A 16,530-nucleotide genomic window follows, 5' to 3' on the forward strand; every position below is an offset into this window, starting at 1 on the left:
CCTAAAACAAAAGCAAACCAAGGGGACAGCTAGATCAGGAGTGGAACCATAGAAATGAAGACCACATGGGGGGTTAGAAACAGGGGGGCGGGAGGGGGCGAAGGGGAGAGCTTCTGGAGCTTTTATTTGTTCTTCTGTTTGAGCCATAACTTTTTGGTACAGAGAATAAGTAGCACAGACAGTAGGTAGAAAATAGACAGGGGGAGGGCAAGAATAGTATGGGAAATGTAGAAGCTAAAAAACTTATGACATGGACATAATTAAAGGAGGGAGGGAACTGGGGTGGGAGGGAGTGTGCAGGGTAGAGGGGAATGCAGGGAGGCATATGGGACAACTGTAATAGCATAATCAACAAAATATATTTTAAAAAAGGAATACATCTCTGACCCAGATGGAGTGGGTCAGTGAATTGAGCACCTGCCTCCAAAAAGAAGGATCACCGGCCAGTTTCATTCCCCATCAGGGCACAGACTTGGGTTTTATGCTGGGTCTCCCGTGGGAGGCATGCTGGGGGTAGCCACACCGTGATGTTTCTCTCCCTGTCTTTCTCCTTCCCTTCCCCTATGTCTAAAAATAAATAAATAAAATCTAAAAAAGAAAAAAAAAGGAAATGCATCAGAGAGGGCTGGATGAAAGTGAAGGTACTGACCAAAGAACATTTATGCATGACCCACAGACATGGACAACGATATCGGGATTGACTGAAGGGGAGGAGAGGATGAGTGGAGGTGGGGAAAGGAAGAAAAAGTGGGAACAATTGTCATAGCCTGAACAATAAATTTTTTTTAAATTTTGAAAAAAGAAATGCATCTTTGAAACCAATGGAATCTTCCTCAGACTGCATTTCTCCGTGTTTTGTAAGAATTACATATACTAATTATATAAGTAAATATTTACATTTTATTATCTCCCTACCCACGGTGTTTTATTTTCCAATTGCAGTCTGCATTCAACACTGTTTTGTATTAGTTTCAGGTGTACAACACAAAGGATAGACTTTTTTTTTAAAATAAAGATTTTGTTTGTTTGTTTTTAGAGAGGGGAAAGGGAGGGAGAAAGACAGGTGCTGATGTGTGGTTTCCTTTCATGCACCCCCTACTGGGGACCTGGCCTGCTACCCAAGCATTTGTCCCAGCTTGGAATCAAACTGGTGACCCTTTGGTTCACAGGCCAGTGCTCAATCCACTGAGCCACACCAGCCAGGGCAGGGTAGACATTCTTATAGGTTACAAACTGATCCCTCCAATGTTTCTGATGCCCGCCTGGCACCAGGCAGAGTTGTTACAATATTACTGTCTGTGTTCCCTGGGCTAGGCTTTCTGTTCCTGTGACTGTTCTGTAACTGTGCCGAGAACTTTAAATCTGAGGACTTGTGTCTTCTGCCTCCACTCCTTATGTTATTGCTTTAATATTACCCACCTTCAGTTTCTTTATGCTCTTTCTGGGACACTCATTGGTTAGATGTCAGATTTGTGGGGGACTAGTGTTCTAACTCTTTTATTATTTCCCATAGTTTTCAACTCTGTCTGTTGCTCAGCTTTCCCTTCCAGCTTTTCCATCTTTGTTATTTTCAGCACTTTGAAAAGTCTCTTGCCTCATTCTTCCCTCTCCCTATCATCCTGTTCCTGTTTTACGAATACACCGTTTCCCTGTATCTCCAAGGATACAATTTAGAGTCTTGCTTGAAGTTCCACCCGTTTCCTGTGATGTGTCATATCACTCTAGTTTGTTTCTATTTTGAAACAAATACGTCTTACAATTTCAGAAGCATTGCGCATTTATGTAATTGGAAAACGGATCTGGAAAATGAAAGTGGGAAAATGCAGCAATGAATAAAACCATGTCCCCCTTACCCCCCCCCCCAAAATCCTCAGTTGAGGGTACGTTTATTGATTGATTTGAGAGAGCGAGAGGAAGAGAAAGGGAGAGGAATATCAAAGGGTTACCTTTCATATGCACCCTGACCAGGGATCAAACCTGCAACCTAGTTATGTGCCCTGACCGGGAACTGAAACCCAACCTTTTCGTGTATGGATTAATGCTCTAACCAACTGAACCACTCAGCCAGGGCCATATGGTAAATATTTTAACAATTTCTTTATTATCCCTACTAAATGAGATCCATGAGATGAGGGGCTACCACTAACTGGTGTTTTGCTTTCCATTGTATCCCCAGTGTCTCGTACAATAAAAGGCTCAATAAACACTTGTTTCAGGAATGATTTCAGCAGTCACAAGACTATGTTTTTTTCCTATTAAAATTTATATTAAGTCCATTGCTCCAATCTGCTGAGGTCTTTTTGAATCCTAATGTCATGCAATATATTTGATCCCTTTTCAGTATATTCTGAAATTCTGATATACAAACCTGTACGATTCTGAGATGTAAATAAAAATGTTAACTGGAGACCTACATCATTTGTTTTATCACCCTGACTTTATCATCATTCACTAACTGATACAAGTTTGGTACAGAGACATTCAATTTAGATGTATCTTCATTCTACCTTATAAAAATTAGATTAAGCTAATATCTCTTTCATTGAAACCACTCTTGTAACAACTTTGCACTCACCCTTCAATAGCTGGGGATCTATCAGGACGAGTACTTCCTTGCGATCTGTATCTCCGAGTCACTGGCAGCCGAGGAGGTCGACTTGGTCCCCAGAAGTCAGTATGAGCTTGGGGTCTCTCAGTGGCTCTATTATCTTGGTCCAGTGGACTGCTACTTAGAAATGGTCTAAAATCTTGTATAATCATCGCATGGTCCAAATTGCGCCAGAACTAGTAAAAACCAGAAATAAACCATATTACAGTTTTAAGAACAGTAAAGGAGGAAAGAGAAAGAACAAGTATTTCAGGTGCATGAAAAGGGGGGAAAACCTTACATATTGCAAAACTTAATTTCCTTAATTGAGAAACTACAGGCCAATGGCCAAACACCTTTTTTTTCTTTTTATCCTCATCTGAGAACTTTTTTTTTCATTGCTTTTAGACAGAAAAGGAGAAAAAGAATCACAGACTCGTTGACTTCATGTATGTACCCCAACTGGTGACTGAACCCACAACCTGGGTATGTGCCCTGACAAGAAATCAAACAAGCAACATTTGGTCTACAGGACCATGTTCCAACCAACTGAGCCACATAGGCCAAGGCCTGAACCCCTTTGCAATAAAAACATGAGCCAAAGATAATCATGGACTTCTATACTAAGCACAATCAATCATTTAGATCAACATTATAGCCCTTATTTTAATGACATCCACATTTCCACAAAAAAATAGTAAGATTTAAATAAAACAGATGTATTCACACACTTATAAAAAAAGCATCATCACCACAAAGTAGAGACAGATTTTTAAAACATACTTCTCTTATTATAGCTAATGAAATTGAAGCAGTAATGAAAAAACTCACAACAAACAAAAGCCCTGGACCAGATGGCTTTAAAGGTGAACCATACCAGACATTCCAAGAACTAATGCCTTTCCTTCTTAGACTATTTCATAAAATTCAAGAAGAGGGAAGACTCCCAAACTAATTTTACAAGGCCAGCATTATCCTAATTCCAGATAAAGACACTACAAAGAAAGAAAATTATAGGCTAATATCACTGAAGAACATGGATGCTAATATCCTCAGAAAGTATTGGCAAACTGAATACGGCATGCATCAAAAAGGTCATCCGCCATGATCAAGTGGGATTTATTCTGGGAAAGCAAGGACAGTACAAGGACAGTACAACATCTGCAAAACAATAAATGTGATTCAACACATAAACAAAATGAAGGATAAATACCACGTGATTATATCAATAGATGCAGAAAAAGCTTTTGATAAAATCCAGTACCCATTTATGATAAAAACTCTCAGCAAAATGGGAATAGAAGGAACAAACCTAAACATAATAAAGGTCATATATGACAAATGCACCGCTAGCTACCATCACACTCAACAGGCAAAAACTACAGGTGTTCCCCTTAAGATCGGGAACAAGACATGGACATCTGCTTTCACTGCTCTTATTCAACACAGTACTGGAAGTGCTAGACATGGCAGTCAAATGAGAAGAAAGAAATAAAAGGCATCCAAATTGGAAAGGAAGAAGTAAACTGTCTCTATTTACAGGAGACATGACACTGTACAGAGATTCCCAAAGATTCTACCAAGAAACTACTAAAATTGATCAATGAATTCAGCAAAGTAGCAGGATACAAAATTAATATTCAGAAATCAGTTGCATTTTTATATACCAATAATGAGCTAAAAAAGGAAAATTATGAAAAACAATCCCATTCACAATTTCTTAAAAAAGAACAAAATACCTAGGGATAAATCTAACCAAGGATGTAAAAGACCTATACTTGCAAAGTTAAGAGACATTGAAGAAAGAAACTGAAGATACAAATAAGTAGAAGCAAATGCCATGTTCATGGATAGAACAAATTAATGTCATTAAGATTAAAATGTCCATATTCCCCAAAGCAATCTATAGACTCAATGTAATTCCTATCGAGATTCCAATGACATATTTCACAGAACTAGAATATTTCAAAAATTTATATGGAAGCACAAAAGGCCTTGCATACCAACAGTGATGCAAAGAAGAACAAAGCTGGACAAATCGTGCTACCTAACAGCCAACCGCACTTACTACAAGGCCATAGTAATCAAACTAGCCTGGTACTGGTATAAAAACAGATACATACATTAAAGGAAGAGAATAGAGGGCCCAGAAATAAACCCAAAACTTTATAGTAAATTAATATTCAACAGAGGAAACAAGCACGTACAATGGGCTAAAGATACTTTATTCAATGAATTGTGTTGGTAAAATTGGACAGATACATGCAGAAAAATGAAAATAGATCACCCTTTTACACCCACATTCAAGAATAAATTCAAAATGGATCAAAAACTTAAATGTTAGACCCAAAACCATAAAAATCCCAGAAGAAAATATAGGCAGCAAAATCTCAGACATTACTTGTAGCAATTTTTTACTAGCTATATCTCTCTAGGCAAGGGAAAAAATAAAAAAATAAAGAAATGGGACTTCATCAAACTACAAAGTTTTTTTCTTTCCTGCTTTTTATTTTTTTAGATTGTATTTATTTATCTTTAGAGGGAAAAGGAAGGATAGAGGGAGAGAAATATCAATGTATGGATGCCTCTCCTGTGTCTCCTGCTGGGAACTGGCCTGCAACCCAGACATGTGCCCTGACTGGAAATCCAACCGTGGTACTCTGGTTTGCAGGCCCGCGTTCAATCCACTGAGCTACACCAGTCAGGGCTCAAACTACAAAGTTTTTGTACAGCAAAGAGAATCATGAACAAAATAAAAGGACAAGCCACAGAATAGGAGAACATATCTGCTGATACAGCTGATAAGGGGTTCATATCCAAAATTTATAAAGTACTTACAAAACTCAACACCAGGAAATCAACACCAGGAAAACAAACAACCCACTTAAAAAATGAGCGAAGGATCTGAATAGACAGTTCTACAAAGAGGACATACAGATGCCAAGACATATGAAAAGATGCTCAATGTCACAGATCATCAGAGATATGCAAATTAAAACCACAGTGAGACTTCCAGCCAAGATGGAGGCATAGGTAGACACACTGCCTCCTTGCACAACCAAAAGAAGGATAACAACAAATTTTTAAAAAAAAACCAGAATGGACAGAAAATCAAATGATATGGAAGTCCAACAACCAAGGAGTTAAAGAAGAAACATTCATCGAGACCGGTAGGATGAGCAAGATGGGCAGTTGGGTACAGAGGACCCACAGCAAAGCAGCAGCTGGTGGCCAAAGCGAGGCAGAGGCTGGCAGAGCGGATGGTCCCACATTTGTGTGCAGATAAACCAAGAGGAACAACTGGGAAGCAAAACAGACTGCATAATCCAGGGTTCCAGTGCAGAGAAATAAAGCCTCAAAATCTCTGACTGTAAAAATCTGTGAGGGTTGTGGTGGCAGAAGAAACGTCCAGCCTCATGGGAGTGTTTGTTGGAGAGACCCACAGGATCCTAGAATGTACACAAACCCACCCACCCAGGAATCAGCACCAGAAGCGCCCAATTTGCTTATGGGTAGCAGAGGCAGTAACTGAAAACCAGCAGAGAGCTGAAGAAGCGGCATTGTTCCGTCTCGGACCCTTCTTCCACATATATTATCACAAGGAGCCAACGTAGGCTGCCCCACTCTGGTGAATACTTAAGGCTTTGTCTCTTACTATGTAACAGGTGTGCTGATACAAAAAAAAAAAAAAAAAGACCCAAATGAAAGAACAGATCACAGCTCCAGTAAAGTACAACTACGTGATGAAGAGACAGCCAACCTATGCAGAATTCAAAGCACTGGTAATCAGGATGCTCGCAGAAATGGTTGAGTATAGTCACAAAATAAAGGAAAAAGTGAAGGCTATAAAAAGTGAAATAAAGGAAAATGTACAGGAAACCAACAGTGAAGGGAAGGACCCAGGACTCAAATCAATGCTTTAGACCAGAAGGAAGAAATAAAGTCAACCAGAACAGAATGAAAAAATAAGAATTTTTTAAAAAATGAGGAGAGGCTTAGGAGCTTCCAGGACTTTAAACGCTACTACATCCAAATTATAGGGGTGCCAGAAGGAGAAGAGGAAGACCAAGAAATCGAAAATTTATTTGAAAAAATAATGAAGGAGAACTTCCCCAATCTGGCAAAGGAAAGAGATGTCCAGAAAGCTCAGAGAGTCCCAAAGAAGTTGGACCCAAGGAGGAACACACCAAGGCACATCATAATTACATTAGCCAAGATTAAAGAGGAGAGAATCTTAGAAGCAGCAAGAGAAAAGGAGACAGTTACCTACAAAGGTGTTCCCATTAGACTATCAGCTAATTTCTCAAAAGAAACCTTTCAGGCTAGAAGGGGCTGGAAAGAAGTATTTGAAGTCCTGAAAGGCAAGGACCTATATCCAAGATTACTCTATCCAGCAAAGCTCTCATTTAGAATGGAAGGGCAGATAAAGTGCTTCCCAGATAAGATCAAGTTAAAGAAATTCATCATTACCCAGCCCTCATTACGTGAAACGTTAAAGGGACTTATGTAAGAAGATCAAAACTGTGAACAGTAGAAAGACAACAAACTCACAACTATGAAGAACCAAACCTAAAATAAAAACAATAATAAACTAAGCAAACAACTAGAACAAGAACAGAATCACAGAAATGGAGATCACATGGAGGGTTAGCTGTGGGGGTAGGGGGAGGGGGAGAAAGGGGGAAAAAGTACAGGGAATAAGTAGCATAAATGGTAGGTACAAAATAAACAGCAGGTGGTTAAGAACAGTATAGGAAATGTAGAAGCCAAAGCACTTATAAGTACATCCTACGGACCTAAACTAAAGGTGTGTGTGTGTGGGGGCGGGGAATATGGGTGGGAGGGGTTGTGCAAGGCAGAAGGGAATAAAGGGAGGAAAATAGGACAACTGTAGGAGCATAACCAATGAAATGTATTTAAAAATATATAAATAAAACCACAATGAGATACCATCTCACACCTGTCAGCATGGTTATCAACAATAAATCCACAAACACAAGTGCTGGAGAGGATGTGGAGAAAACAGAACTCTTCTGCATTGTTGGTGGGAATGCAGACTGGGGCAGCCACTGTGGAAAGCAGTATGGAGATTCCTGAAAAATTTAAAAATGAATCTGTCTTTTGATTCAGCAATTTCACTTCTGGGAATATATCCAAAGGAATACAAAATGCTAATTCAAAAGAACACAAGCAGCCTTATGTTTATTGCAGCATCATTTATAATCACCAAGATATGGAAGCAGCCTATGTGTCCATCAATAGATGAGTGGATAAAACAACTATGGGACATTTAAACAGTGGAATTCTATTCGGACATAAAAGAGAAAATTTTACCCTTTGCAACAGTATGGATGGACCTAGAGGACACTATGCTAAGTGAATTAAGCCTGAGAAAGACAAATACCATATGATTTCACTCATATGTAGAATCTAACAAAGAAACTGAACTAACAAGCAAAACAGAGACAGACTCATAGTCGAAGAACAGATAACAGCTAGTGGGGGTGTAGGGATTGAGCAAAAAGGAAAAAGGACTCACGGTCATGGACAATAGTGTGGTGATTGCTGGGGGGACAGGGCTATAAGGGTACTAAATGATAATGGAAGAAATATAATAAAGATTAAAAAATATCTGATTGGTGTAGCTCAGTGGATTGAGCGAACCAAAGGATTGCAGTTCAATTCCCAGTCAGGGCACAGGCCTGGGTTGCAGGCCAGTTCCCAGCAGGGAATGCATGAGAGGCAACCATACATTGGTATTTCTCTCCCTCTCTCCTTCCCTTCCCCTCTAAAAATAATAAATAAAGAAATCTTTTTTTTAAAAGATTAAAAAATAAAAAAAATACTAACAAGTGCAAAAAATTTTTTAATACTTCTCTTAATTTAGAAGCTATATCAGAAAGGATTAGTGTCAAAGCTGTGTCAAAGCAGTACAGGAATGTCTGATAAGACCATTCCACTGTACATATTTTTATCACTAAAAGGGTGGTGTTGTGGTGGGGAGAATAGGGAGGGGACAACAGGCTTGTGTGTGACTGTTCGGTTTGGTTGAAGAATCACTAAACAAAGAGTGAATGGAAGAACACAAATCACTTCTGAAATAATTTAAATTGCAATTGTCTACACACGAGTTACTTCAAGAGTTCCACAAAACACTGCTTATTTTACTCTGTCTAACCAAATATATAATCCTAGTCATATCATGGTCTTTTTGTTTTAAATGAAAACAAAAAATTAATGTACAGATAATAACATGGACACCAAAATGCTTAGCACATGACTGTTCATGTCTTAAATTGTTCACAGCCCTCCAACTCCAGACAGATCCTTTCTTCTGAGATACATACTAACAATAGCCCCCTATAGTAACACTAATAGAAAGTGCTAGCAGCCTAGTTGCACATTATCCTGAGGTCATTCCAGAACCCAGTCTAGTTTCAATCCAGTAACTTGCCAAATCAATTCTCAAAATTAAAGAGTATGTTTAGGTTCATGAACAATGTTGATTTTTGCTAATTTGTTTCCAGTTTACAATCTGCTTGTTAGTTTTCAAAATGTTTCCTCCCCTTTACATTACAAAAATACAATATATAATATAAAGTACACTATATTCTCTATTCACTCAGAGGTGACCGATCCCTACCTGATTCCACTCCCTCACTGAGTTTAATTTGGTGTGTAGAATTCCAGATCTTTAAATACATGTCTGTGTATATATACCCACTAGGTTTTGTAATATACATACATATATACACACATTCATTCAATCAATCAACCAACCAACGAATACTTGTTGAGCATGTACTATGTCCCCAATCATGGGGAACTGTAAGAATACAGCAGTGCAATAATGTTAAAAACAGAGTAGTAAAAACCCTCCGCCCTAATGGATTTCATTTTCAGCTTAACAATAATCAACAACCTTCAGACCAACTTGGATTTCATTTTCAAGCAGGAAGGGACAGAAACGCTCCTACCTTCCAAAAAAAGAAAAAGAAAACTGTGTATGTTAGACAGGGATAAATGCTATGGAGGGAAAAAAGTCTGCATTGACTTAGAACACACATATTTTCATTCTTTCCAATGGTAGAATGGGTGTTTTATATTTTATATGCTCTTTGACATTATTTGATACATGTAAAATAGCATAATAAATAAGGCATTAAGAAAGTAAAACATGCCATGGCCTGGTGGCTCAGTTGGTTAGAGCACAGGTGGCAAACACAAGGCCCGAGGGCCAAATCTAGCCCTCTACCCTTGTTTTATCTGGCCTGGTACCTCGTTTCTACCTGGTGGCAGAGTCCAGCTCTCGCTTAACTCGTTAAGGAGTAGCTATATTTAAACAGTCCTAAAATTACATTCAGCCCTTTGAAGGTAACCACAAGGTTGATATGGCCCCCTGTGAAAATGAGTTTGACACCCTGGGTTACAGTGCCACCCCCATTAGCCAAGGTTGCAGATTCAATACCTAGTCTGGCACATACAAGAATCAACCAATGAATGCTTAAATAAGTGGCACAACAAATAGATGTTTCTCTACCTTTAAAAAAATCAATAAATTAAAAAATAATAAAACACAAATGGCAGATAGGTAAATGTAGTATCTGCTCCCTCCCACATAAAAAAAAAATACAGCTAAGGTACAGAACAACCATCAGAACTGCCTAAACTCAGAGCTGCCTAAAATCTAGCTAAACCAAAGTCTTACAACTAAGTAGCCACACAGAGACTGGTAAGAGGGGCAGAGATTTCACTTACATGTGAAATCTAAAGAACAAAAAATGAACAGGCAAAACAGAAACACACCCATAGATAAAATTTTGACAGTTGCCAGATGGGAGAGGGACTTAGCGGGATGGGTGAAAAAGATAAAGGGATTAAGAAGTACAAATTGGTATTTACAGTTTAATGAGAATGTAAAGTACAGCAGAGGGAATATAGTAAAAAATATTATAATAACTGTATATGGTGTCAGATGGGTACTAGGTTTTGGGGGGTGATCACTTTTTAAGTTACATAAATGTCTAAATATTATAATTGAAAAATAAAAAGGTATTAAAAAGAAAACATATTCTTGTAACCATCTTTAGTTCACATGACCTAAGTCAGTGAAACTTGTGTCCCTCTCTCTCCCAACCTTCGGAGTAACCACTGCACTCAACTGTTTATCATTTTCTTGCTTTTCTTTTTTGTTTTACTACAGATGTATACATCCCTAAATAAAATGTGCTTTGTAAATTATGAAAGTATACTTGATATTTTGGCATCACCATTGGCACACTCATTTTCACACACACTTTTAAATCTTTTTTCTACTCTCAATAAAAATATGGACTGTTTCTGGTTTTTTGTTATTACTCACAGCCAATGTAAACATTCCTACATATGTTTTCTGCTGCAGAGATAGAAGAGTTTCTGCCAGTGGTTTGCGTAACTTTATATGGTCCATACATCTTCATTTTAAAAAAAAAAAATGTATTTATTTATTTTTAGAAAGAAGGGAAAGAGAAAGAGAGGGAAGGGAAACATCAATGTGTGGGTTGCCGCTCACATGGCCCCAACTGGGGACCTGGCCCACAACCCAGGCATATGCCCTGACTGGGAATCAAACCAACAACTCTTCGGTTTACACCCTATGCTCAATCCACTGAGCTACACCAGGCTAGGGTTTATACATCTTCATCTTTACTAGAAAATCCCAAAATTATTTTCCAAAGTGAGTGTACCAATTTACACATCCATGAAGAGGACTGTTCCAAATCCTGGAGCACTTAATATCATAAGACTTATTTTGTTTTTTAAAGTTTTTATCAATCCGCTCAATGTAAAACATTTTCTCATTATGAGGCCTTTGTTCTTTTTTTTTGGTTTATAAAAATCTATGAGAGTTTATTAAAAATGCCTATTCTTTGGTCTTAGTCCAAAATGTAAATTGAATTGGTCTGCAGGGAGCCTAAAAGACTCCCTCCAGCATGCCATGTATGGAAAGTTTATTAGTAATAAATTCTCTCCACTATTGTTTATCTTGGAATGCTTTAATTTTTCTTGTTCTTGAATGATAGTTTTGCCAAGTATAGAATTTCTGGTTGGCAGTCTTTCTTCTCTCAGTATTTTAAATATTTTACTGCTTTCTATCCTGTAATACCACCTCAACCTTGAATTCTTAGGACAAATACAATTTTGCTTATGATGTACTGGTGAATTCCATTTCTGGTGTTTTGGGTGAATTTCTGTATTTACATTCACTAGTGAATTGGCTTATAATTTTCCTTTTGTGTACTATCCTTTGTGTTATATGGCATCACGTTATACTTAGCCCCATATAATGTACTCAGAAGTGGCCCTGGCTGGTGTGGCTAAGTAGACTAGAGCACCAGCCTGTGAACCCAAAGGTTTCCAGTTCAATCCTCAGTCAGGGTACTTGCCTGGGTTGCAGGGTTGCAGGCTCCATACCCAGTTGAGGGTTTGTGAGAGGCAACCAATCAATGTCTCTGTCACATACATCCTTCTTTTTTCTCCTTCTCTTTCTCCTTCCCTTCCCCTCTATCTAAAAATAAATAAAAACTTTTTGGAAAAAAAATTTAAAAATAAAGCTAAAATAAGATAATGAGATACTTCATTTAAAAAAATACCTTAATGTTGTTATAATACCTTTCAGTATATATCAATGCCTCAGGATGAAACCTGAAGAAAATGCAAAGGAGCCCTTAGAATTGGGAAACTCTATATATTTTAATACCTTTTTTATTGCCATTATAATGCTATACAACTACCAAGATAAATTTCATCTAAATGAATATAAATTAGACTGCTCAGAGCACCCTGTCGTTTCGTGCATGCTGAGTGTTCTTTTTCTAGAAGGCCATCTATCTACCTATTTTATATTCTGCTAATCTAAAGCAGCAGCCACAACAACTCCTGCACTGAAGTGACCCATTTTGTTAAGCTGAGACTCTGAGATCAGGTCAGAAGCTTTCCAATAATCAATGAAACCCTCAGCTAGCCATGGGCTCAAATCCTCAGGTTAACAGAGACCTTGGCAGAACAATGTCCTCTCTCTACAAACTGCTACCAACATTTATTTTTAAAGGTTTTATTTATTTTTAGACAGAAGGAAAAAAAGAGAGAAAGAAAGAGAGAGAAACATCAACGTGTTGCCTCTTACATACCCCACACCAGTGAACCTGGCCCAAAACCCAAGCATGTGCCCCGACTGGGAATTGAAGCAGCGATCCCTTGGTTCACAGGCCGATGCTCAATCCACTGACCCACACCAGCCAGGGCTGCTAGCAACATTTTTTATATTCATTCTCCACTGACCCTCACATTAACCAGCAACCAGCCTCTTCCCACCTTCACTACATACTCACTTAGTCTCTCTCCACCTCAAATCCACTTAAAAAAATCAATACTGATTGTATTAGAAATTTTGCTTAAATTAAGCCTTTTCTAATATATCTAGTATTTTAGGAATTCAGCGATTACTAAACTCTAACTATAGAAAATAACCTTTTCAAGCAGCTCTGTCTGAAAAACAGAGCAAAACTGAACATAAGCCCTTTGTTGGAATTACCAAATAAAATGCAGAAAAGTATCTTTGGTTTCTATATATAATTTTCTAAGTTTCTGCCTCCCCTCCCCACCCCAGCAACCTAAGTATAAAACCTCACAGCCTATAAATATTATCTTTTTCTCACTTTTTTGCTCATCGAAATTCTACCTAACCTTCGGGGCTCCAGCACTTTAAGAACCTTTGTTTTACCTTTCCCACAAGTTTTACCTTCTACATAGAGTCTTAACAATGGCTAAAATTTATAAAGCATTCTATATGGCAGACACATTGGCCTACATACTTAGCAGGTTCAACTCAACCCTCACAACAATCCTATGAGGTATTATTTTTCCCAATTTAAAGATGAGAAAACAGAGACACTGAGATTTTAAGTGATTTTGCCCAGATTACATAAGTAGTAAATACATGGTAGACCCAAGATTTGAACTCAGGCAATTTGATTCCAAATCACTAAATTATTTGTCCTCAAGACCTTTTAAAGACTGTAGCTCACCTAATCTAATCTCTCCCTACTGTGCTAGACAGACACCATAATAATTTTATTATATATTCTACACTCTTATTTTCTTATTGATTTCATATGTGTTTGCACTTCTTCCCCAAATAAATTACAAATTCCTTGCAGGCAAAGCAACCGTATTTGCTTCTTGCCCATAGTTTTAGCAGAATGCTGTTAAAGCACTGAATATAGACTACCATATTTTGCCATGTATAATGCGCCCCCACGTATAGTGTGCACCAACATTTTAGCGCTGCCCATATAATAAGGCGCACCCTTACTACTACCCATGTATAATGTACATCCTTATTTTTCCCAAAAATATTTGGGCAAAAAAGTGCATACTATACACAGCAAAATACAGTAGTTAGCCAACTTTTTAAAAACCCCAGCAACTTCTATAATATCATAAAAACAAATTTTACTTTTTTAATTTTTTAAAAGATTTTATTTATTTTTAGAGAAGGGAAGGGAGGAAGGAGGAGAGGGAGAAAAACATCAATTTTTGGAGTTGCTTCTCAAGCTCCCCCAACTGGGGACCTGGCCTGCAACCCAGGCATGTGCCCTGATTGGGAATTGAACTGGTGACCCTTTGGTTCCCAGTCTGGCACTCAATCCACTGAGCCACACCAGGCAGGGTGACAAATTTTATTTTTAAATGCAAAATATTTTGTTTAAAAATTAGAAAACTGAAATATTCAGCCATGGTAACAAGGGAACACTACAGAGAGAAAACTAGGCTACAAACTCTAAAGAATGAAGTCACAGGCTACAGTTCAGCAAAATTACTTTAATACCTGAAGAAATAGCTCATGTCATAAGAGTCAGATTTAGCATTATTCAAGTTAGGAAAAGACTACATACATTTATTTTTCTTCTTACTGCATCTCCTATAGTGAGTCATCATTATAAAACTGACAGACCAATGTTATTTCCATGGAGAACTAACACAAAAAGTAAGACAAAGTTCCTTCTGCATAAGCATAATCAATAAGAAATAACCTGTGTTATCACACACACAGGAAAAAAAACCCTAAATCACAAAGAGTTCTAGGATTAGCAAGCAGAACAAATTTTAAATGTTTTTCTTTTGGGGGGGGGTTAAAATATGTTTTATTGATTATGCCATTACAGTTGTTTTATTTCCCCCTCTTCATTCCCCTCCACCCTTCACTCCCCCTCCCCCACCATGCCCCCCCTTTAGTTTATGACCACGTGTCTCAAGTTCTTTAGATTCTATATTTCCCCTACCATTCTTGCCCTCTCCCCCATTTATTTTCTATCTACTGTCTATACTACTTATTTTCTGTACCGTCTCCCCCCTTCTCCCCCTCCCACTCCCCTGTTGCTAACCCTCCATGTCATCTCCATTTCTATGGTTCCGGTCCTGATCTAGCTGTCCTCTTAGTTTGCTTTTGTTTTAGGTGTGGTTGTTAATAACTGTGAGCTTGCTGTCCTTTCACTGTTCATATTTTTTTATCTTCTTTTTCTTAGGTAAGTCCCTTTAACATTTCATATAATAAGGGCTTGGTGATCATGAACTCCTTGAATTTGATCTTATCTGAGAAGCACTTTATCTGTCCTTCCATTCTAAATGAAAGCTTTGCTGGATAGAGCAATCTTGGATGTAGGTCTTTGGATTTCATGACTTGGAATACTTCTTTCCAGTCCCTTCTTGCCCGTAAGGTGTCTTTTGAGAAATCAGCTGACAGTCTGATGGGCACTCCTTTGTAGGTGATTGTCCCCTTATCTCTTGATGCTTCTAGGATTCTCTCTTTCATTTTAATCTTGGCTAATGTAATCAGTATGTGCCTTGGTGTTTTTCTTCTTGGGTCGAACTTCTTTGGGACTCTCTGAGCTTCCTGGATTTCCTGGAGGTCTATTTCCTTTGCCAGACTGGGGAAGTTCTCCTTTATTATTTGTTCAAATAAGTTTTCTACTCGTGGCTGTTTCTCTTCTCCTTCTGGTACTCCTATAATTTGGATGTTGGAACATTTCAAGATGTCCTGGAGGTTCCTAAGCCTCTCCTCGTTGTTTTGAATTCTTGTTTCTTCCTTCTTTTCTATTTGGTTGTTTCTTTCTTCCTTCTGGTCCACTCCCTTGATTTGAGTCCCAGGTTCCTTTCCATCACTATTGGTTTCCTGGGCATTTCCCTTCATTTCAATTAGTTTAGCCTTCATTTGTTCCTCTGATTTGTGATTAAAATCAACCAGTTCTGTGAGCATCCTGATCACCAGTATTTTGAACTGTGTATCTGAGAGGTTGGCTATTTCTTGATTGCTTAGAGTTATTGGCTCTGGGGCTTTGAGTTCTTGAGCCATATTTTGGTCTGTTCTAGCCTGCTCTTTTGTTTCAAAAGCACATGCTTTTTATTTTCACACTGTTACACACAATACAGCAGAAACAATTGAAAGCTCAACCAGATTTAAAACAGCTAGAGGCTATCATTGCAATCTAGGGTTTATCAAAAGTAATATGCCAAAGCTCCAGCTGCTGAAAACAACAAACCATTCTAAGGGCTCCTCTTGCCCAAATTTTCCCTATCCATTCTGAAGTTCTGCTGCATGATGAAGTAATAGTATGTCACAACTTTAACATTCAACCTAAAACATTTCTACACCCAAAAGAAAACTTACTTCTGCAAAATGTGTTGATGTGGTATTGTCCATCCGGCTGCCACCTCCACCTAAAAAACTAAAGAGAAAAAGGAATGAGTGATTCTATACCCAGCAACAAACTTCTCTTCCAGAAGCCAAATAGAGAATGGGACAATGAAAACAAACTCCAATGAAGAAAAAGAACTCATTCCAACATGACATCCACAAAGAAAATTATGACTAACTTGCATGTGGATTAATCTACAAAAAACTA

At 38.1% G+C, this 16,530-nt stretch overlaps 1 protein-coding gene across 2 annotated transcripts in view; it reads right to left on the minus strand.

Annotated features, from left to right (window-relative positions):
- The window catches only part of RNF115 (ring finger protein 115), a 94,446-nt gene that overhangs the window by 35,762 nt on the left and 42,154 nt on the right, over positions 1-16,530 (minus strand). For both annotated transcript variants that reach the window (XM_037039089.1, XM_037039090.1), the window contains 2 exons: positions 16,296-16,353; positions 2,576-2,784 (listed from right to left, as the gene is read on the minus strand). In XM_037039089.1, the coding sequence (XP_036894984.1) occupies positions 2,576-2,784; positions 16,296-16,353 (267 nt within the window). The remainder of the gene's footprint in view (positions 1-2,575; positions 2,785-16,295; positions 16,354-16,530) is intronic.

This window comes from Sturnira hondurensis, unplaced genomic scaffold (assembly GCF_014824575.4).
Source record: "Sturnira hondurensis isolate 20B ecotype Veracruz unplaced genomic scaffold, ASM1482457v3 Scaffold0024990, whole genome shotgun sequence".
Classification (NCBI taxonomy): Eukaryota; Metazoa; Chordata; class Mammalia; order Chiroptera; family Phyllostomidae; genus Sturnira; species Sturnira hondurensis.